Raw genomic sequence first — 20,224 nt, forward strand, 5'->3', positions numbered from 1 at the left:
CCATATTTATTTCAGATTGTTATTACCACTCATATTCATCCATATCACTTGCATTTTACTATCTCTTCGCCGAACTAGTGCACCTATACATCTGACAAGTGTATTAGGTGTGTTGGGGACACAAGAGACTTCTTGTATCTTAATTGCAGGGTTGCTTGAGAGGGATATCTTTGACCTCTACCTCCCTGAGTTCGATAAACCTTGGGTGATTCACTTAAGGGAAACTTGCTGCTGTTCTACAAACCTCTGCTCTTGGAGGCCCAACACTGTCTACAGGAATAGAAGCGTGCGTAGACATCAAGCTATTTTCTGGCGCCGTTGCCGGAGAACGAAGAAAAGCTACACCACAGAGATTTCTACCTCCCACGTCAACCACGCGCCAGTTGTAGACAGCAAGCTATTTTCTGGCGCCGTTGCCGGGGAGGTAAGGTAAAAGGTATTCACATCCTCCGACTACTAAGCTGTTTCCTAGCATTGTTGCCGGTGTGTGAGTGCTCGAAGCTATTTCCTTTAGATCCTGCAATTGCATCTTTTTGTTTCTTGTTTACACTAGTTAGGCATAATGGAAAACAACTGTGAGCTTTTTAATCTATTTCCTGAGTTAAGATATGGATTGTTTGATGCAAAAATTAAAAAACCTATGGAACCTTATTTGCATGCTAGTAGCAATGATATTAGTATGAACGCTTTGAACACCATTGTTGCTAATGCTATGGAAAATTCTAAGCTTGGGGAAGCTGGTTTTGATGAGCATGATATTTTTAGTCCCCCAAGCATGGAGGAGAAAATTTACTTTGATGATACTTTGCCTCCCATTTATGATGATTATAATGATAGTGATATTTTGGTGCCACCTACTATGGAGGATAAAGTTTATTATGATTATACTATGCCTCTTATATTTGATGATGAGAATAATAATGATAGCTACTTTGTTGAATTTGCTCCCACTACAATTAATAAGAATGACTATGCTTATGTTGGGAGTAGCAATTATTTTATGCATGAGACTCATGATAAGAATGCTTTATGTGATAGTTATATTGTTGAGTTTGTTCATGATGCTACTGGAAATTATTATGAGAGAGGAAAATATGGTTGTAGAAATTTTCATGTTACTAAAACACCTCTCTATATGCTGAAAATTTTGAAGTTACTCGTGTTTTATCTTCCTATGCTTGTCACTTTGTTCTTCATGAATTTATTTGTGTACAAGATTCCTATGCATAGGAAGCGGGTTAGGCTTAAATTTGTTTCATACTTGCTTTTGATGCTCTCTTTTGCTTCAACTCTTATTTCTTGCGAGTGCATCATTAAAATTACTGAGCCCATCTTAATGGCTATAAAGAAAGCACTTCTTGGGAGATAACCCATGTCTTTATTTTGCCACTGTTTTGTTGTGTCTTGGAAGTTGCTACTACTGTAGCAACCTCTCCTTATCTTTATTTTATTGCATTGTTGTGCCAAGTAAAGTCTTTGATAGTAAGGTTGATACTAGATTTGGATTACTGCACAGAAACAGATTTCTGTCTGTCACGAAATTGAGTCGCCCCGTCTGTAGGTAACTCAGAAAAATATGCCAATTTACGTGCGTGATCCTCAGATATGTACGCAACTTTCATTCAATTTGAGCATTTTCATCTGAGCAAGTTTAGTGCCCCAGAAAAATTCGTCTTTACATACTGTTCTGTTTTGACAGATTCTGCCTTTTATTTCGCATTGCCTGATTTGCTATTTTGATGGATTTCTTTGTTCCATTAACTTTCAGTAGCTTTGTGCAATGTCCAGAAGTGTTAGGAATGATTGTGTCACCTCTGAACATGTGAATTTTTGATTATGCACTAACCCTCTAATGAGTTTGTTTTGAGTTTGGTGTGGAGGAAGTTTTCAAGGATCAAGAGAGGAGAATGATACAATATGATCAAGAAGAGTGAAAAGTCTAAGCTTGGGGATGCCCCCGTGGTTCATCCCTTCATATTTCAATAAGACTCAAGCATCTAAGCTTGGGGATGCCCAAGGCATCCCCTTCTTCATCGACAACTTATCAGGTCACCTCTAGTGAAACTATATTTTTATTCCGTCACATCTTATGTGCTTTACTTGGAGCGTCTGTGTGCTTTTATTTTCGTTTTGTTATTTTCATTCTCTGAATAAATTCATGCTTGTGTGGGAGAGAGACACGCTCCGCTCGTTCATATGAACACACGTGTTCTTAGCTTTACTTTTAATGTTCATGGCGAAGGTTGAAACTGCTTCGTTCATTGTTATATGGTTGGAAACAGAAAATGCTTCATGTGGTAATTGGTATAATGTCTTGAATAATTTGATACTTGGCAATTGTTGTGCTCAAATAGATCATGTTTAAGCTCTTGCATCATGTACTTTGCACCCATTAATGAATAACTACCATAGAGCTTGTTGAAATTTGGTTTGCATGATTGGTCTCTCTAGAATCTAGATATTTTCTGGTGAGGCACTACAGGAAATTCGGTCTATTGCAACAAAATTTATTTCCACGCCGAGTTTTTGTTGCAATAATTCACAGTATTACCACAAAGTTTTGTTTTGTGGTAATTGGAGCGTGTATTACCACAAATTTTGTAGTGTTGCGTTAACCCATCAAATTGTTGCGATAGAGGCTATTTAGTGCAACGAAATGCAAGTTCGTGGCAACAGTCTAGATATATTGCCACAATTTTGTTCCATTGCCATAAGGTATTCTTTTGTGGCACTAGAACACAGTTATTGCAACAAAACGACAATTCGATGCAATATTCTGGATATATCGCCATAATTTTGTCCCGTTGCTAGAAGGTCTTTTTGTGTGGCAACAGAAAATAGATATTGCACCAAAATTCCTATTTGTGGCAATTATCTAGATATATTGCCACAAATTAATTCCATTGCCAGAAGGTCCTCCCTTTGTGGCAATAGGAATTAACTATTGCAACTAAAATTTTATGTGTGGCAAGTGCCTAGATATATTGCCACGAATTCATTCCATTGCTAGAAGAACTTTAGTTGTGGCAATAGAAAATAGATATTGCAATAGAAAACATAGGTGTGGTAATATTTCACACTTATCGCCACAACAGTGTGTTGTTGCGATATTGGATATATTATTGCAATGTTTTTAGAAGGCCCACATGTCAAACCGGATTAATGTTACTTCCTCCATTCCTTGATATAGGGTGTATATTTTTCTTTGAAAGAAGTCAAAATATAAGGTATATAGCGATTTCTATACAAGTTTACCCCTCGATGCAATAGCCTTGCCGGATGCAACATCCTGGTTTGGAGCAGCCGAATGATTGCTTAGAATCAGGAGAATTTTTTCCAAAACACTAAGCTTGCATTTAGGAATACTACTTGCTCCCGATACCTTAGATTAGGGAGCGGATATTAATCTAGGGAGATTAAGGCATAGAGAGATTTATGGGATTTGTTGCCCACCTTTATTTGGTAGGTACTCATATATGGGAGGCTTTGTTTTTTTGGCGGAAGGATTTGGAGGCTTTATTCGCTGTTATTTTTTCGATTTCAGCTAGTGGCTTCATGTCGGTGGGTGGTCGCTTTGCTACTTGCCTCGGTTGGGCTGAGGCATGGTTGCTCTCAGCTAGTTGAGCGGCACGGATGTGGAAACCAGACCCTTCTCTTTGATAATTCAAAGTTTGAGCTTATTTTGGACAAAATCGTACGTATATGTGCTTATGATTTCCACTAGTATACATGTGCTTCCTATACACTATATGCATGAATTTTCTTACAGAAAAACTTGGGTGTTCAGTTGAACACACATGACCAATTGTAGATCCGTTCATGCCACTCGAAGCATCAGATTGAGCAATGAATGATTAAAACAATTACCCAGAGGGTGGCATGTTGCATAAGTGTACTGTATTCAGCAGCAAAAAGTATAGTCCACTCCATCATACTGATGGCAATACAGAAATCTGGGCACGGTTAAGCAATGAATGATTAAAACAATTACCCAAGGGGTGGCATGTTGCATAAGTGTACTGTATTGAGCAAAAAGTACAGTCAACTCCATGATACTGATGGCAATATAGAAATCTGGGAACTAAACGCCATCCAATAGCTAAATGGATGACCAAAGATTAATCTCAGGAATTGGATTGCAATCATTATAGATATAGGACCACATGCTTATGTGAGTTTAGGATATATAGATGTTTACTGAAACATAGCACCCTGTTCAGATGACCAATGAAAATAACTGCGTACTGCAGTTCAGTTAAGTCAGGGTGCCCAACTTCATCAAAAAAAAAAAAAAGAGCAGCACACACAATATATGAATGGAATTAATTACTGCCGAATCAATAGCATTTGTTCAGTTTGGGCTGCAAATTAGTACCATACATCAGTTTTGGCAGCACATACATTCCAGAAAAAACGGTTGAAGCTCACACATTAAAGAAACAAAAGATCACACTGGCAGTAGTCTTCTAACAAATAAAAGAGAGGCATGTAGAAGATCTTGGAGTAATAAATCAAAAGCTTGACTATTAACTTGCAATGACGAGTGAACAAGTAAGATAGATCATTATAATTTCTCCATAGCTAAGTATACGGGCATGCATCCATAGCTTAACATGTGGATATGAGAGATACTATTCTTAAAATGAAAAAAACTTCAGGAATCTGTATTCATGGCTTAACATGTGGAAAATCTTACCAAGATATTTGAAACTACACAAAGAACCCGTGGTCATCATCCAATTCTTCTTGTCCCAAAGGAGCAACATGGCCATCATTTATGTAAGCCTCATCATCATCGATATCATCATCAGAATCGAAGTGAACATCTTCAAACTCAACAGGTTTTATATTTTTGATAACAGAAGCATCAACGCTGGATCGTTCATCATCATTTCTGTACCAGCTAGTGATCTCTTCAGGTACAGTAAATTCTGGGACTATAATTTCCGCATCGACAACATCCAGTACGTCTGCGTCACCGCCTTCATCGGCTTCAGCAGCTTCATCAAGGCCGACACCATTTAAAACAGACGGAGCAAACAAATTGCGTGGATTCATTTTAATAACACTTGCCCAATCAGGGTTCTTCACATCTCTCACATAGAAAACCTGTTGAGCCTGGAGACCTAGAATGTAAGGGTCTTCCTTGAATCGGTGTGCAGTAGTGCGAAGGTCAATAATTCCATATTTATCCTTCTTATAACCCCTGCTCTGAGTTCTATTAGCAGGAGGCGCATCAAACCAGTCACACTGGAATAGTACAACCTCCTTATCAGGTGGATAGTCAAGAAATATGATTTTCTTGATCACCCCATGATAATCAATATTTCCTGTGGCTTTATCGCCCTTGACTACGACGCCACTATTTTGGGTACTCAAGTCCTGCTCTATGTAGGAATTCCGAAAGAAGTATCCATTCAGAACTGTACGGTTGTAAACACGAGCTAGATGGTCAGGTCCTTTGGCTAGTGCATAAATAAGATTGCTGACCTTCCCATCCTTGTGGACCTTCCCATCCTTGTGGAGTTCAGTGATCTGTTTCATGGAATAGTGTACATGTCAGTGAAATGTGCATCGCTGGTACGTCGTCATTACTACGAACATAAGTGAAAATGTGAATGTAACTTACCCTTCTCTCAAACCAGCCAACAAACTCTTGCCTATGTTGCTTATCAGGATTACGAGAATTGTTCCTTTTCAGCTCCTCGAGATGTTCCCTACAAAGAGAAATGATTGTTAGTTCAACACGACATTATTAATGCACATAAGAATGATATAATATAAATACATAGCTATATCCTTACTTAGCCCATGGCGCGGTGTCCCCGCAGTTTGTTAGTATGAAATGCCTCATGTCATTAACCTCAGCCAAAGATAGTTGTTCAAGAGCAAAACCTTTCTTGGAGTAATCAACTGTACTCATTATAATAATCCCTGTTGGTGGTTCATCTGCACGTCCATCTTCATGGCGTTCGGACTGACTTATCTTTGTAGGCATGCCATCAACGAATCGACTGCAAAAAGTCATGCACTCTTCGAGTATGTACCCCTCTGCAATAGAACCCTCTGGGTGAGCCTTGTTACGCACATACCCTTTCAGCGTACGCAAGTATCGCTCAATTGGATACATCCATCTGTACAAGACAGGCCCTCCCAATCGTGCCTCTTCAGCGAGATGAATTGGCAGATGCATCATAATATCAAAGAATGCAGGTGGAAAGATCATCTCGAGCTGGCATAGAGTTTCTGGGATTGTTTCGCTCAACTTCACCAAATCCTCATCCTTTAACTCCTTGGAGCATAAATCAGAAAAGAATTTACTCAGTTGAAGCAATGGGTTAAGAACATTCTCTGGCAGAAGCTTGCGCAATGCAATAGGAAGAAGTTTCTGAAATATAACATGACAGTCATGAGTTTTGAGTCCAGTAATCTTGCACTGATCGAGGACCACACATCGTTTAATGTGTGAAGCATATCCATCGGGCATCTTAATGCTCTGCAAAAATTTGAGGAGCAATATCTTCTCTTCCTTTTTTAAAGCATAGCAACCTTTCTTTATTTCATACTTGTTCTTACCAGGCTTTGGATGCTGGTCCTTCCTAATTTTCAAGTACTCCAAATCAAGACGAGCCTTCACACCATCCTTTGATTTCCCATCCATCTCAAGCAAAGTCCCAAGAACGCTGTCGCAGATGTTCTTCTCGATGTGCATAACGTCCAAATTGTGCCTAACCAGCAAGTGCTTCCAATATGGGAGTTGGAAAAATACACTTTTCTTCCGCCAGTTATGCCAGCTATTAGTTTCCGGTCGCTTTCTCTTATTTGATCGCCCAAATGGTGCATGCTGAATGCTATCAAGCTGTTGTACAACTTCTTCACCTGTAAGTGGTACCAGAGCTTCCCTATCATATGTTTTGTTGTTGAACAAACACTTGTTTCGACGCCATTTATGGTTCCTGCGGAGAAAACGTCGGTGTCCCATGTAGCAATGCTTTCGACCATACTTGAGCCATAGGAAATCTGTATGTCTGTGGCAATAAGGGCATGCTAGCTTTCCTTTTGTGCTCCAACCACTCAGCATTGCGAAAGCTGGGTAGTCATTGATGGTCCACAACAAGCATGCATACAGCCTGAAATTTTCTTTGGTTGCAGCATCATATGTGTAAGCACCATCCTCCCATAGAACATTCAGTTCATCCACCAAAGGCTGCAAGTACACATCTATGTTATTTCCTGCTGACTTTGGCCCTGGAATAATCATTGACATGATCCAATTTTGTTGTTTCATACACATCCAAGGTGGCAAGTTATAAGGGATAAGAATGACAGGCCATGTAGTGTGTGATATACTCATGAGCCCAAAGGGGTTGAATCCATCCGAAGCAAGGCCAAGTCGAACACTGCGAGCATCTTTTGAGAACTTCTTATGATATTTCTTATCAACATGCTTCCACGCCTTCGAATTTGCATGGTGCCTCATTACGCCATCATCCAGACGACCCTCATGATGCCATTTCATATGCGATGACATAGCTTCTGTCATGTACAGCCTTTGCAGTCTTGGAATCAGTGGGAAATACCATAAAACTTTCTGTGGCACTGGCTTCTTATGTCTTGATACATTGTCTTCGTCAGTTGTAGGAGTAGATTTCCATCGTGAAGCATGACAGACAGGGCATTCTTCTGCATTAGCATGCTCACCACGGAATAGCACGCAATCATTAATGCATGCGTGTATCTTCCTGTAGTCAAGCCCAAGATCGCGGATCACCTTCCTTACTTTTGCGAGATTAGTAGGAATGCAGTGACCCTTTGGCAGCATCTGCGTGAACATCTGGAGAATCAAGTCGCATGCTCTGTTGGTCATCCCAGTCACGCACTTGATTTGGTAAAGCTTCACAATGAAAGATAGCTTTGTGGCATCCTCGCAACCTGGGTACAACTCTTTTTTTGCCTCTTTCAATAGCTCGAAGAATACCTTGGCTGTTGCATTTGGCTCCTGGCTCGTTCCTTCACTGCCAGAATCATCCACATGAATGTCTCCTGCACCTTCATCATGATCTGCATTGCTTTCCATGTTGGTGCCCCTAATGAGAGTATTGAGCATGTCACACAACCCAGCACCATCGTCTACGGCGTCTTCATCATCAGAATCATCAGAAATGTTGCCCTCATCTGGTTGCTCACCATGGTATATCCAATTAGTGTAGGCCGGATCCATACCATTGTGCAGCAAGTGACTATGAACATCCCTCTTTTTTCTCCGAGCATTATTCAGACATTTCCTACATGGGCATGGGGCAGTTGAATTTGGACGAGCATCAGGAAAAGCGAGCCTCAAGAAATCCTTCAGGCCAGTTTGCCACTCAGCAGAATCTCTATCCTTATCCATCCAGCTCTTATCTCCTGTCATTTTTCCTTGTGTTCGTAAAGTCAGTCCTGTAAAAAAACATAGCGGCTGCATTAGTGGCTGAATTACAGTGAGCATCATCACTATGCATTATGATCAAGTATTTTAAGAGAATATCCCAAGAAAGGAAAACAAAGCAGATCCCAGCATCCCCAAAAATAATTAAACTAGATGACTGACCACATGTTGTTCATCATGTTCTTATAAGTACATTCAGTACAAGGGAGAAAAGGGTAGGAAACTTATATATTTTCCCAGGTTGGTTTAAATTCTAAAGCTTGAACTTTAGAATTTAAGAAAGTTTAGTACCACTTATGAGTAGACGCTTATATATTTTTCCAAGCCCCCAATTCCCCAAACTGAACCTGGACGGCGACGCACAGCTGCAGCTTACATGCGTCGACAAGGCAGGAAACAGACTCAAAACTAGTCTGAGGTGCAGCTGATGTAAAATAAAGAAAAAGTACAGATATAACTTGCCCAAAATTCAGAAGACTAAAATGTTGTTTCTATTTTGTTTTTTCAGATTGCATAGGCTTTATTACATACAGATATAACTGTAGAACAAGATGAAAATCAGGACAATATGCAAGTCAAAGATGTGGGCATCATCAGTACCAGTCTCCAAGGTTTTTTCAGTTACCATTAATATTCAGTTATAGAACTATACTGAACATCTTTTTGTGGCGAATGGTTTACCAGAAATTCTAATTAAGCTTGGTGAAAATGTGGCTCAATGACATTGATTTGGGCGTCTAGAAGGTGGCAACCAAAAGCAGTAATATATTTCACAAGTCCTTTCGAAAGAGATGCCATGTGATGTATCTCTGATGTCAAGGGTGATGCAGGACTTTGTGCTTCCAGAATCTGAAACACAAGAGGCAGTTTCGAGCCCCACCCTTGGTGCTATCAGAGGGTACAGTCGTACAGAGAAGGGCAACAGCAATCGTCAGGCCAATAACTTCTATGGAGCACACAATATATAGTACTAGCATGGGATTAAATCAACAAATAAAACCTAGCCCGGGGCCGTACATAATTACAAATAATAACCCATGATTGCATGAATCTCACATGATGGGAAAGCATGCAAAAAAACAGTACTGGGGAATATTAACTACCATAGGTAAAAACATGAAAGTATTTCGAACAGGTTCGGGCATAAAAATTCTCTTACAACTAAGAAACACATGGATTAAGGTGTACTTGAACTTTCCAACTTACATGATTTCCAGAATTACATGACAGCCTTTCCACGATCCGAGTCAGCATTAGAGTATAAGCTTATAGAAATGGTGTTAATTAATTTAAAGCATGGATTCTATCTTTTGCCATTAGCAGAAAACAATACAGCATCTCAAAATGCTTCAAGGTTCCTATCAGTCTAAATCAACAATCTTTTCTCAAGCAATTCTATAAGACCACATTGCAAAACTGTAACCAGCCTATGAATCTTCAGTTGATCTTGATTCGATACTAAGATGGCACAGTGCAAAAGGCAAAACTTGCACACCTCGTATTGTTTGGTGATATGATGAATTTGTCCGAAACTCGTTAAAAACCCTCCAGAAAACACAAGCCGAGACAGGGGTCCAAGCAGAAGCTGTCAAAAAAAATTAAGAATGAAAAAACACCATAATAATTTAAGGAACCGATAGGACTCATGAAACACTGCATGCCAAATAAAGAGCAAGGGACATTGATCAAATCTGGAGCTAAAATACCAAACTTCTAGTTACCTTTTGGGAAAAGGGTTTTGTCCCTTGTGACAGGGGTCAAGGTCTACGATCCCAATGTCAGCTCATGAGTCATGGAAACTAATGTTTATCGATTTATTGGCAAGCCTTACTGTCAGTAATGAAGCATTTTTAGCAACGTGGACAGTTCACATCCAAGATTCAATGTATGAACGAACTGTATTTTTGCTGCTTAGCTCCCACCTGGGCCTTATGGTGCGCTAGTACTGAGCCAAACTATAGTACTAACACATAAGGAAATTATATCGCTACTATTTTGGGATGACTTGCCCAGCATACACGCATACACATGCATTGGTACATAATCTGAATTGCACAAGACGGGTTCAAAAGGAAAAAAATTGCACAAGACTAATTTTGTTGAAGGCAATTTAATTTAGCATGAGCCTACCCTCTGTTTTCGTTCAAGAATCACCACTGCATGTGTGTGCCCCTATTGGGAGTATTGGGATTGAGACGTATATGCAATACCTGATTCACTTCGTCCCTATTTTTGCCCTGGTGTTGTTCACATCAAATCTGCCAAATCAAAATCGATGAGTAGGATGCAGGAAAAAACGAAATCCGTCCCAGAAGTTGATCAAATTGCACACGGGGGCTGACCTTGCGGTTGGGAATGAGGAGGATGCACCGCCGTTGGGGGTGAGGAGGACGCACCGCCGTTGAAGGATCCTAGCGGCGGCGCTGCATGACGAGAGAAGGGCGGTCACGGCGGCGTGAAAGACGAAGGACGGGAGAAGCTGTCTTAGGTTGGCTTTTTTTTCGTAACTGTCTAATTTGACTCACCGTTTCAGCCCAAAATTTAGAGGCCCAGACTGTTAGCCCAAAATTAATATAGAGTTTTTTTTTCCAGAATGAAAACTGCAGCACCAATAACGATGGTTATAAATAGAAGTGCCAACACACAGATGGTTTCTGGACGGTTTGCTTGTGTGTCCAGGAAGGGAAATTTTACAAAAGCTATGACTTTGTGATCCAGTATTCATAAGTCTGTGCAAAATTTCAAATATGCGTATTCTTGTCGAAACTACATTTTGGTTCTGAGACAGACAGCTCGTAGAGCCTGTTCACCAATTGCTGTGTCCTTTTTTTTCTCATGCAACAGCAATATCAGTGCTGCCCGGTGTGACATTCCATAAAAATAGAAGACTCACACTCGTCCTGACATCTCTGATCATGCATCGTCTGAACTTCAGGACCCTCTTGAACATCTCACATTGCTCTCTCCGAGTGTTTGAGAAAGAAGCATTACTCTCTCTGAATGTGTTTGACGGTAACACTCGAACCTTGACAGCGCCAAAAATGAAAGGAAAGAATTGAGATCTGCCTGCCACCATGTAATCCCTGATATGAACTATGGCTGTAACCATTCTGCCTTTTCACACTAAAACTAGCGATGGGATCCAGCCGGATCCAGCACGCCGATAATATAATTTCAAACTTGTGATTCATCCAAAACAGTTATGAAGTTTCAAACAGTTATGAAGTTTCAAACTTGCATATTGCATATGATATGCCCACAAGGACAGATAGCAAGCATACTTTATATACAGTTATACAGCATCAAAAGTGATTTAATTGGTACCACCAACCACTTGGTTGCACTTACTTAAACCAAGTTCCAAGTGCACAGCTCCAACATAAAGAAGGTCCAAGTGCATCAAACTTGACAAACTAAGACACCACTGCTAGCACTTGCTTGCAGTAACTTAAACCAGGTCCAAGTGCAGAACTTTAACATAACACTTACTAATGACATAAGACACCAGTTGAGTCTAACACATAGAAGCTAGATTTCCACATCCTAACCATGGAGAGGGTTAGCAAACAGCCAGGTGAAACCGTTGCCGCGGCAAAACAGCATCACTATCTTCCTATTGACTTCCCAGCCGGCCTCCTTGATGAAGTCCTTCCAACAATCAATCTTTACACGTCCATCATCATTAAGGAGCACCTTGTATGATCCAGCTGGATAGAATCGAACAGTGATATCTCCAGTTATCTCCAAGTCATCTGGAACCGCACGCCTGTTAGAGGGCAAATAATATGGTTACCAAACTAAAGCGTGGCAAAAAGGAAAGCTCAAACTAATTGAGGGCAAATTGTAGATGTACCAAGTAAATAGGGGCAAAAAATAAAATTCCCCAATAGAAGGAGAAGAAAGAGAACAGGGGTCATCGATGTCATCGCCTTGCGCCTCGGCCGCTCCCGCCGCAAATGAACTTCGACGATGTGTGGACGTGGGAGCGGGCGCCGGCGCTCGCCCCGCCGTCGTCGGCCGTCACGCGTGAGCAGCAACGGCTCCATCAAAGAGCAGGCGACGGTGGAGAAGAAGAAGGCGGACCGCGAGCAGAGCCAGGCGGCGTCGGCGGCGAGGAAGGCGGAGAGGGTGGAGAAGGCCGCGAGGAAGGTGGATGAGAAGAAAAACGGCGCCGGGTCACGATCGTCCTCTCCTCCTCTCATCCTCCTCCTTCGAGTGGACATCCACTCCGGTGTCCGACACCACCCACTCTTCGGACTTCGACTGGGACTCGGAGTAGATTAGGGTAGTTTCAAATAAATGTCGATGTACCATCGAACTTCCTTAATGAGTGTAGCCCCCCACATCACCTCCATTACCCTGCGTCAAGTAGACCTAGGGTTTTCCAAGTTGGAAAGTGTCGCCATATGTGGCGGCATTTGATTTTAGTTCTATGATCAGCACGACGACCCCTTGTGTATGTACAACTGCGTCTCGATACATACCGTTATATCTGGAATGGCATAGATCGACCGTCACATCGCCCATCTAGACTGACATAGATCGACGGTACCATCTCCCATCTACAATCATATTTCAAGGCAACACTATGACCTATAGTAGCCTCAAAGTGAAGGTGCCATTATGTTTCTTTCAATGAGCCAAGCCCCCCCCCCCCCCCACATCACCTCCATTACCCTACGTCAAGTACACCTAGGGTTTTCCAAGTTGGAAAGTGTCGCCAATATGTGGCGGCATTTGATTTTGGTTCTATGATCAGCACGATAACCCCTTGTGTATGTACAAATGCTTCTCGATACATACCGTTATATCTGGAATGGCATAGATCGACCGTCGCATCCCCCATCTGGATTGACATAGATCGACGGTACCATCTCCCATCTACAATCATATTTCAAGGCAACACTATGACCTATAGTAGCCTCAAAGTGAAGGTGCCATTATGTTTCTGTCAATGAGCGTAGCCCCCCTCCCCCCACATCACCTCCATTACCCTACATCAAGTACACCTAGGGTTTTTCAAGTTGGAAAGTGTCGACATATGTGGCGGCATTTCATTTCGGTTCCATGATCAACATGATGACCCCTTGTGTATGTACAAATACTTCTCGATACAAACCGTTAGAGCATCTCCAGCCGCGTCCCCCAAAGCGTCCCCCAAAGGGATTTGGGGCGCGCCGGACAAAAAAACCGTTGAAGCCTAAAACCACGTCGCCTACCATTGGTCAAGCGACGTTAATGGCGTCCCTGTTTTCCCAGGCGACGCAGGGACGCATCTCGTCGTGCATGGCCACGTGGCCGTCCGCGCCGGCGTTATTGCGTGCAACCACCCGCTGCCGCCGCTGTTTAAAGACGCTCGGCAGTTCTCACCGCTCACAAACCATCTCGTCGCCGCCGCCTCCCTCCTCCCAGATCTTCTCCTCGCCGCTCCAAAAATGTCGAGGTCGTCCTCCCGCAAGATCGCCGCGGCGAACGGCTTCGGCCGCGGCAGCCTCACCGTGGCGGAGGCGTGGGCGCTGTACAACGCCCGATATCCAGTCCCGCCGGACATGCGGCTGCCAAGCAGCGGCGGCTGGAGGATGGCCGTGAACGGCGTTGGCGTTCCGCCGCCGCCGAAGCCGCGCACGGACCAATGGAGGGACGGCATCAAGGCCCGTCGGGCTCAACTCACCGCCGAGGAGCGGTTGGATCCGACGTGGGTGGCCAACAACAACGACGCCTGGTGGACGGCGTACTTCCAGGCGAAGTACGACGTCGAGATGCACAGCACCGACGGGCTCGTCGGTGGCCCCAATAGCTGGAACAAGGACGGACGCGCCCTGTTCTGGGGCGTTCCGGGGCGCACCCTCGTGAACGTCATCCGCGGCATCCGCAACGGCGCTCCAAGGCTGGAGATGCCGTCGTCACCGCCGCCGTCTCCTCAATGGCAGCCGAGGAGGACGACGTACTACTCCTCCTCGCACTCTTCTTCCTCAGGACCGGCGCGATCGACACCGGCCTCGTCTTACCGGTCAGCGCCGTACACCGTCCCCAAACGGGAGGTGAAGGAGGCGCCGACGACGCCCGTCAACACGAGGCGTGGCGGCAGCGGCAGCCGACGGCAGCAAGGGAGGCGTGGCGGCGCCCTCCTCATCCCGAAGCCGAAGGTGAAGGAGGAGCCGGAGGAAGCGTCGCAGGCGGCGCTGCTGGCGGAGTACGAGCGGCAGCAGCGGCTCATCGCCAGCAGCGACGACCCCGAGGACTGCCCAGGTCTGCGGGCGGTGTTCTTGGCGTCCATGAATGACAAGGACGCCTGGAGGGGTGACCTCGACGCGGCGATCGCCTTAGATGGACCGTTGCATCGCCCATCTGGACCGGCATAGATGGACCATCGCATCGCCAGAACCGCGCGGCAGCGATGGAGGAAGAGAGACACTAGTACAAAAATCCTTACCGTCGGCGCATGGATTTGGGCTATCGATGGCGCATCGTCCATCTGGACTGACAAGATCGACTGTACCATCGCCCATCTACAATCACATTTCAAGGCAACACTATGAGCTATAGTAGCCTCAAAGTGAAGGTGCCATTATGTTCGAAGGTGTCGATATGTATACATCGACATTTGATCGGTAATGGCATCGTCAAGGTTGTAAATGTGGCATGTGATGTTGGTTGTATGTGTAATTGCTTCTTGATATGCACTGCCGTTAACACGGTACAGGCCAGTCCGCTGCCGCCGAAACCACGCAACAACGGTTGGGAAGAGGGAGAGAAGCCAATCAAGAGGACGGCGTGACGACACGAAGCGTTTCCAACCTTATAGGATCATGACGGCGTTAACACAGGGAACGACACCGCCGACAATTATTTTAGTAACATTATTTTCAACAACATATATATTTTATACTGCTCGGAAATATTAATTTTCAATTTTTTTAATGTAAACATTCCCTCCAAAAAGAATTACTTTCCCACCACCTAATTAGAATTTACGCCTAAAAAATCAAACCTCCCGCTAAACGCCTCCGAATATTTTTGTTCCCACCAAAAAAATTGCCTATTTAACCTTCCCCGTAAAAGCACCTCACAATTACTCCTGATTAGTACTCTAACGAAATCACAGTCATCACGGTGGCGATTGGATCTGAGGTCTCTTCGTCCGTGCTCACGGCGTCATCGCGGCGTTAATCCACCACCGCCGTCCAGGAGTACAAACTCTCAGTCTCAGGTTCTTCCAATCCCCATTTTCTTCCAATCCCCTCCCATCGTAGAACCAACCACGCGTTTCAGCGCCGCCGCTACCGCCTGCCACCAGCGCAGCCGTTGCCGCGCTGCCCCACATCGTCGCTATGCCGCCGCCCTCCCCGCGCTGCCCCGCGCTGCCCCACGCCGGGAATGGTCGCCGAGTATTGTCGGGGATGGCCGCCGCCCTGCCCTCCAGTCCGTTGCCGCACTGCCCCGCGCTGCCCCACGCCGCCACCCTTCGAGACGCAGGTATTGTACAAAATCGAGTGCGTCTGGGGATCAGGCCTGTTGAGGATGATGCCGCGCCGCTCTGTAGCCCATCTCTCCATGCATAGGGCCTTAATTTTCCTGGAATTAGCAGATCAATCGTGCAATTATAACAATCTCCTTACAACTCCCAACACCATCTGAATTTTCTTTTCTCCATTTTTATTTAGGATTTAGAAAACCAGTGTTCTTTTATTACAACATTAGATGTTCTGTTCTGTTGTTTGAAGTTGCTGCTTTTTGTGTTAATGGATTCAAAGAATACTCTCAGTGAAACACCTCCCTTCAAACAGAACTGTAAGTTCTAGAGTTTCTTACCCATTGTTAAATCTCCAGTAGCTAAGAACAAATGTCTCCTCAGATTTCCGGTTGTCACCGTTTAGCTGGAGTTATCAGTAAGAATAGAGAAAAGCCTCATAAGTGCAGGATAGGACCAAAAAATTGTCACATGTATGTAGTAGTACTTAGCTCTGGCTATGTACCTACAGTGCTTTAGCAAAAAAGTTGGCAGGGTTCACTACCACTATTTCACAATCTCCATTGCACACAACTTGTGAGGAGAGCAAGAACCCAAAACACTTGTAACTTTTGCACTTAACCTGTGAGAGTTCGAAACATCTGACTAGACATACTTGACATGCTCAATGTGTTGGTGCTGCTCAGGGTGTGCATAGAAGCTGACCTTGGTAACATCTCTGCACATCTTATTTAAGTGGTTGACAAGTAAACTCCCCTGAAGCCGCATTTAACCATGTTGCTTCAGATAAATCAGTTCACAAAGGCATCGAAAGCTACCCGAGAAACACATATTCTCCGCCAGAGCCTAGTTTGTAACTCCAAACCGAGCTGCCATTCTTACAAATCGTGGTTGATCTTCCAAAACAGAAATCAGCATAGACCAAAAAAAATCCACCTCTTACTGATTCACCAGCGAGGACCACAAATTTCCTCTTGAGTCTTGACTTTGAGCAGGAACACAAGAAAGAAAAACATCATTGTGTTATTCTTGTTTCAGCTTTTATAGATCAATATTGATGTCGTAACTATAATTGTTCATTTCGTTCTTAGGACAAAGCACGTGAAGCGGTGTAGAACAAAGAAACTGAAACAAAAGGTCCACTATCAACTGAGTAGAGAAACAATGTTTTTCAGACTGCATATAAAGATACAGTTCAATGCAAGTTATCGCAGCCTCGTGGCTACGGGTACATGGCCAAGCCCAAAACTGGTTCTGAAAGGTTTCGGATGCAGATTGAGGACCAAGCTCGTGTTGCAGCTGAAACCCTGCAGCGAAACTCCGAGCTCAGCCAGCATGTTAGCGAATTAGAAGAACAATTAGAAGTTGAGCGTGCAAACATGCAGCAGAGTATTGACTTCGAGCGCTCTGAGAGAGAGCAACTTGAGGTGAGGTTGCAAGAAGAGCGTGATGCAAGAGAAAAAATGGTGGAAGAGGAGCGAAGATCAAGGCTCGAATTTGAAAAAAATATGATGGCAAAGTTCCAACAACAGATGGCTAAATTTAGCCAACAGATGGGAAACCAACAGGTAATTACGGTCATATGCTTCCTGTCTTGTAAGGTTTATTTTGCTAACTTGTCTTGCTGAAAGTGCACTTTTACTCGCAGGTGCTTAAGAAGAGGAATGAAAAAGAAAATATTAATTCAAATTTGCAAACCACTCTTTTAAAGAGCTCTAGTCCTAACAGAAATCTAGGACCAAAGTCAAATTTGATTTCTACAAATTCACTCCTACAAGCTGCAACATTGAATTCTCGAATGTACAAAGCAATGGTAAGTCACAACAGTACCTTGCTCACTTCTATGAATAAGATCACTTATCTGTGCTTCATGCTTTACTCGTCTGAATGCTTGCTCAGTTCTATAACCGTTTCTAGTATGCTCAAAAATATAACTTTGTAGTAGCATAACAATACTTCCCTACAACCTCTTCCTCTACATTTGATTTTGTCCTTGTTATGTTCATATGCATTTGTGAGATGTATATATGGCATCAGTGGCGGAGGACGAACAATTTTTTTGCTATGGCGGAGTTAATATCTTACAAGATAACATTTGTAGTAGTATGCACAGCCAAAGCTAGCTATGGCACGAGCCATACCTTGCTAGAATGGGTCCTCCGCTGATGCATGTTCAAGTGCTTTGCCGCATTGCTTATTGAGATAATGCCTCCATGATGCACCTTTCTTGGCATAACCTGATTGCACTAGTCTTATTTATCTCATAAGTTATACAGATTGCATTCTTGCCAAATATGTTAATACTAGTACTAACTGGAGACCATCAAGACTCTAATACATATAATATTTTAGTATTTTCTTGAAATTACATACTGAAAGCATATACTTGATTGCAACTAGCAGAATACTTGATTGCACATACTGAAAGCATATACTTGATTGCACTTCTGTAGATCACATCATGTTATTTTGTGGTTGTTTTAATTCTGCTACTGTAGGTCGTTTGCACTTGTATAGGTCACACCATCTATAAAACATTCACTTAAATAGAATCTTTGTACTATTTTCACATTGTAGTTCATCATAGATATTGCCTTACATAATTTCATTAGGTATTAGCTTGTTGACACAACTTACTTGCTTTACATAATATAGGCTTGTACTAATTTTTTTCTTCATTTTTTGAATGCAGGACTCAAAGACTTAGCTGGACAGATTTGCATGGTAGCAATGGACTCAACTCGACTCAACTCTGCTGGATTGCTACATTTTACATTAGTTGCATTTGATGGATATTTGATATGAGAATTATGATTTGTATGAACCTATATATTATACGCGTGGATTTGAATTTTGTAATTCAATGGTTGTATTTTTTTTATGGTTGCGATAAGCTATTGCCACAACTCACTTTTTGTTGCCTTAGGTTAGCACCACGAAAAATATAGTGTTGCGTCAAATCCTAGTCGCCATGACTACATGCTTTGTTGTGTTAGGATGTAGCAACGAAGAACTTTTTATTGTTGCAATAAATTGTTACCACATTTTTTATGAATGATGTGATAACTATTTGGCGCCACGGAATAAAAATTTGTTGAGATAGAGTATCGCCACAAAACCTTTAAATTGTGGCGGTAACTTCTTGCGACAAACATTTTGGATGCTGCAAAAATTATGTAACACCACAATTGTGAATTTTGTTGAAACAAAGTATCTCCACGAAAAGTTCACATTGTCGCAGTAGCTTCTTGCTACAAGCTTTTTCCCCGTTGCGATAAGCATTTGGCGCCACGAAACTGGATTTTGTTGAAATAGAGTATTGCCACGAAATGTTATAATTGTCGCAACACCTTCCCGCCACAAATTTTTTTACCGTTGCCATACCTTTTTATCGCGACGAGTGGAATAATTGTCGCCATAAGTTAATACCACGAGCGTACCGATTTGTGGCAAATGGCTAATGCTACAAACCAGTAGATGTTGCCATAGGTTATCGCCACAACTCGCTATCGCCACGAAAGAGAGTGCGCCACGAAACTTAGGGCGTTGGCATAGGTTATTGCCACAAATGTCTATTGCCACAAACTGGCAAACGCCACGACACGGCTGCATGTTGCGACAAGCTATCTCCACAAACCAAATTGTGGAGACAAGTGAGTGCTGCCACGGGAAAACATGTGGCAACTTCCCGCATGGTTGTTGCAATAGATCACTTTGTTGCCACAATCGCGTTTTCGTTGCAATAGCCTATTACCATACATGTAATTGCAACGCTTGCCAACGAACGTCATTTCGTGGCAATAGGTGCATATTGCCACAAAACGGCATCTATTGCGACAATTTTTTTTGTTGCAATAGACCCGATTCCTTGTAGTGAGGGTTTGAACAACAAGGAAGACAGTGTAGAGTCTTATAATGCTTGCAATATGTTCTTATGTAAGTTTTGCTGTACCGGTTCATACTTGTGTTTGCTTCAAACAACCTTGCTAGCCCAAAGCCTTGTATTGAGAGGGAATTCTTCTCGTGCATCCAAAACCTTGAGCCAAAACCTATGCCATTTGTGTCCACCATACCTACCTACTACATGGTATTTCTCCGCCATTCCAAAGTAAATTGCTTGAGTGCTACCTTTAAAACTTCATTCCTTGTCTTTGCAATATATAGCTCATGGGAAAGTAGCTTAAAAAATATTGTGGTAATGAATATGTCGCTTATGTATCTTATTTCTTATAAGTTGCTTGTTGAGCGGTAACCATGTTTCTGGGGACGCCATCAACTATTACACCTTTGTTGAATATCATGTGAGTTGCTATGCATGTTCGTCT

The 20,224-nt window shown here is 42.9% G+C and overlaps 2 protein-coding genes across 3 annotated transcripts; one reads left to right on the forward strand and one right to left on the reverse strand.

Moving 5' to 3' along the window:
• Nucleotides 1-4,526: 4,526 nt before the first annotated feature.
• On the reverse strand, nucleotides 4,527-10,948 carry LOC127308962 (uncharacterized). Of its 2 annotated transcripts, XM_051339911.2 has the most exons (6): nucleotides 10,771-10,948; nucleotides 10,639-10,686; nucleotides 9,924-10,013; nucleotides 5,805-8,439; nucleotides 5,630-5,717; nucleotides 4,527-5,535 (listed from the first exon to the last, which is right to left on the reverse strand). In XM_051339911.2, the coding sequence occupies exons 4-6, from the start codon at nucleotides 8,411-8,413 to the stop codon at nucleotides 4,711-4,713; spliced, it is 3,522 nt and encodes a 1,173-aa protein (XP_051195871.2). In that variant the 5' UTR covers nucleotides 8,414-8,439; nucleotides 9,924-10,013; nucleotides 10,639-10,686; nucleotides 10,771-10,948; the 3' UTR covers nucleotides 4,527-4,710. The 2 variants fall into 2 exon arrangements, with proteins under 2 accessions (XP_051195871.2, XP_051195872.2); XM_051339912.2 differs by lacking the exon at nucleotides 9,924-10,013.
• Nucleotides 10,949-17,098: 6,150 nt separating this feature from the next.
• Nucleotides 17,099-18,859, forward strand: LOC127310887 (uncharacterized). The gene is made up of 3 exons (XM_051341513.2): nucleotides 17,099-17,467; nucleotides 17,548-17,712; nucleotides 18,592-18,859. Exons 1-3 carry the CDS (start codon nucleotides 17,132-17,134, stop codon nucleotides 18,604-18,606), a joined length of 516 nt encoding a protein of 171 aa, XP_051197473.1. The 5' UTR covers nucleotides 17,099-17,131; the 3' UTR covers nucleotides 18,607-18,859.
• The last annotated feature ends 1,365 nt before the right edge of the window (nucleotides 18,860-20,224 follow it).

Source organism: Lolium perenne, chromosome 6 (genome assembly GCF_019359855.2).
Source record: "Lolium perenne isolate Kyuss_39 chromosome 6, Kyuss_2.0, whole genome shotgun sequence".
Classification (NCBI taxonomy): Eukaryota; Viridiplantae; Streptophyta; class Magnoliopsida; order Poales; family Poaceae; genus Lolium; species Lolium perenne.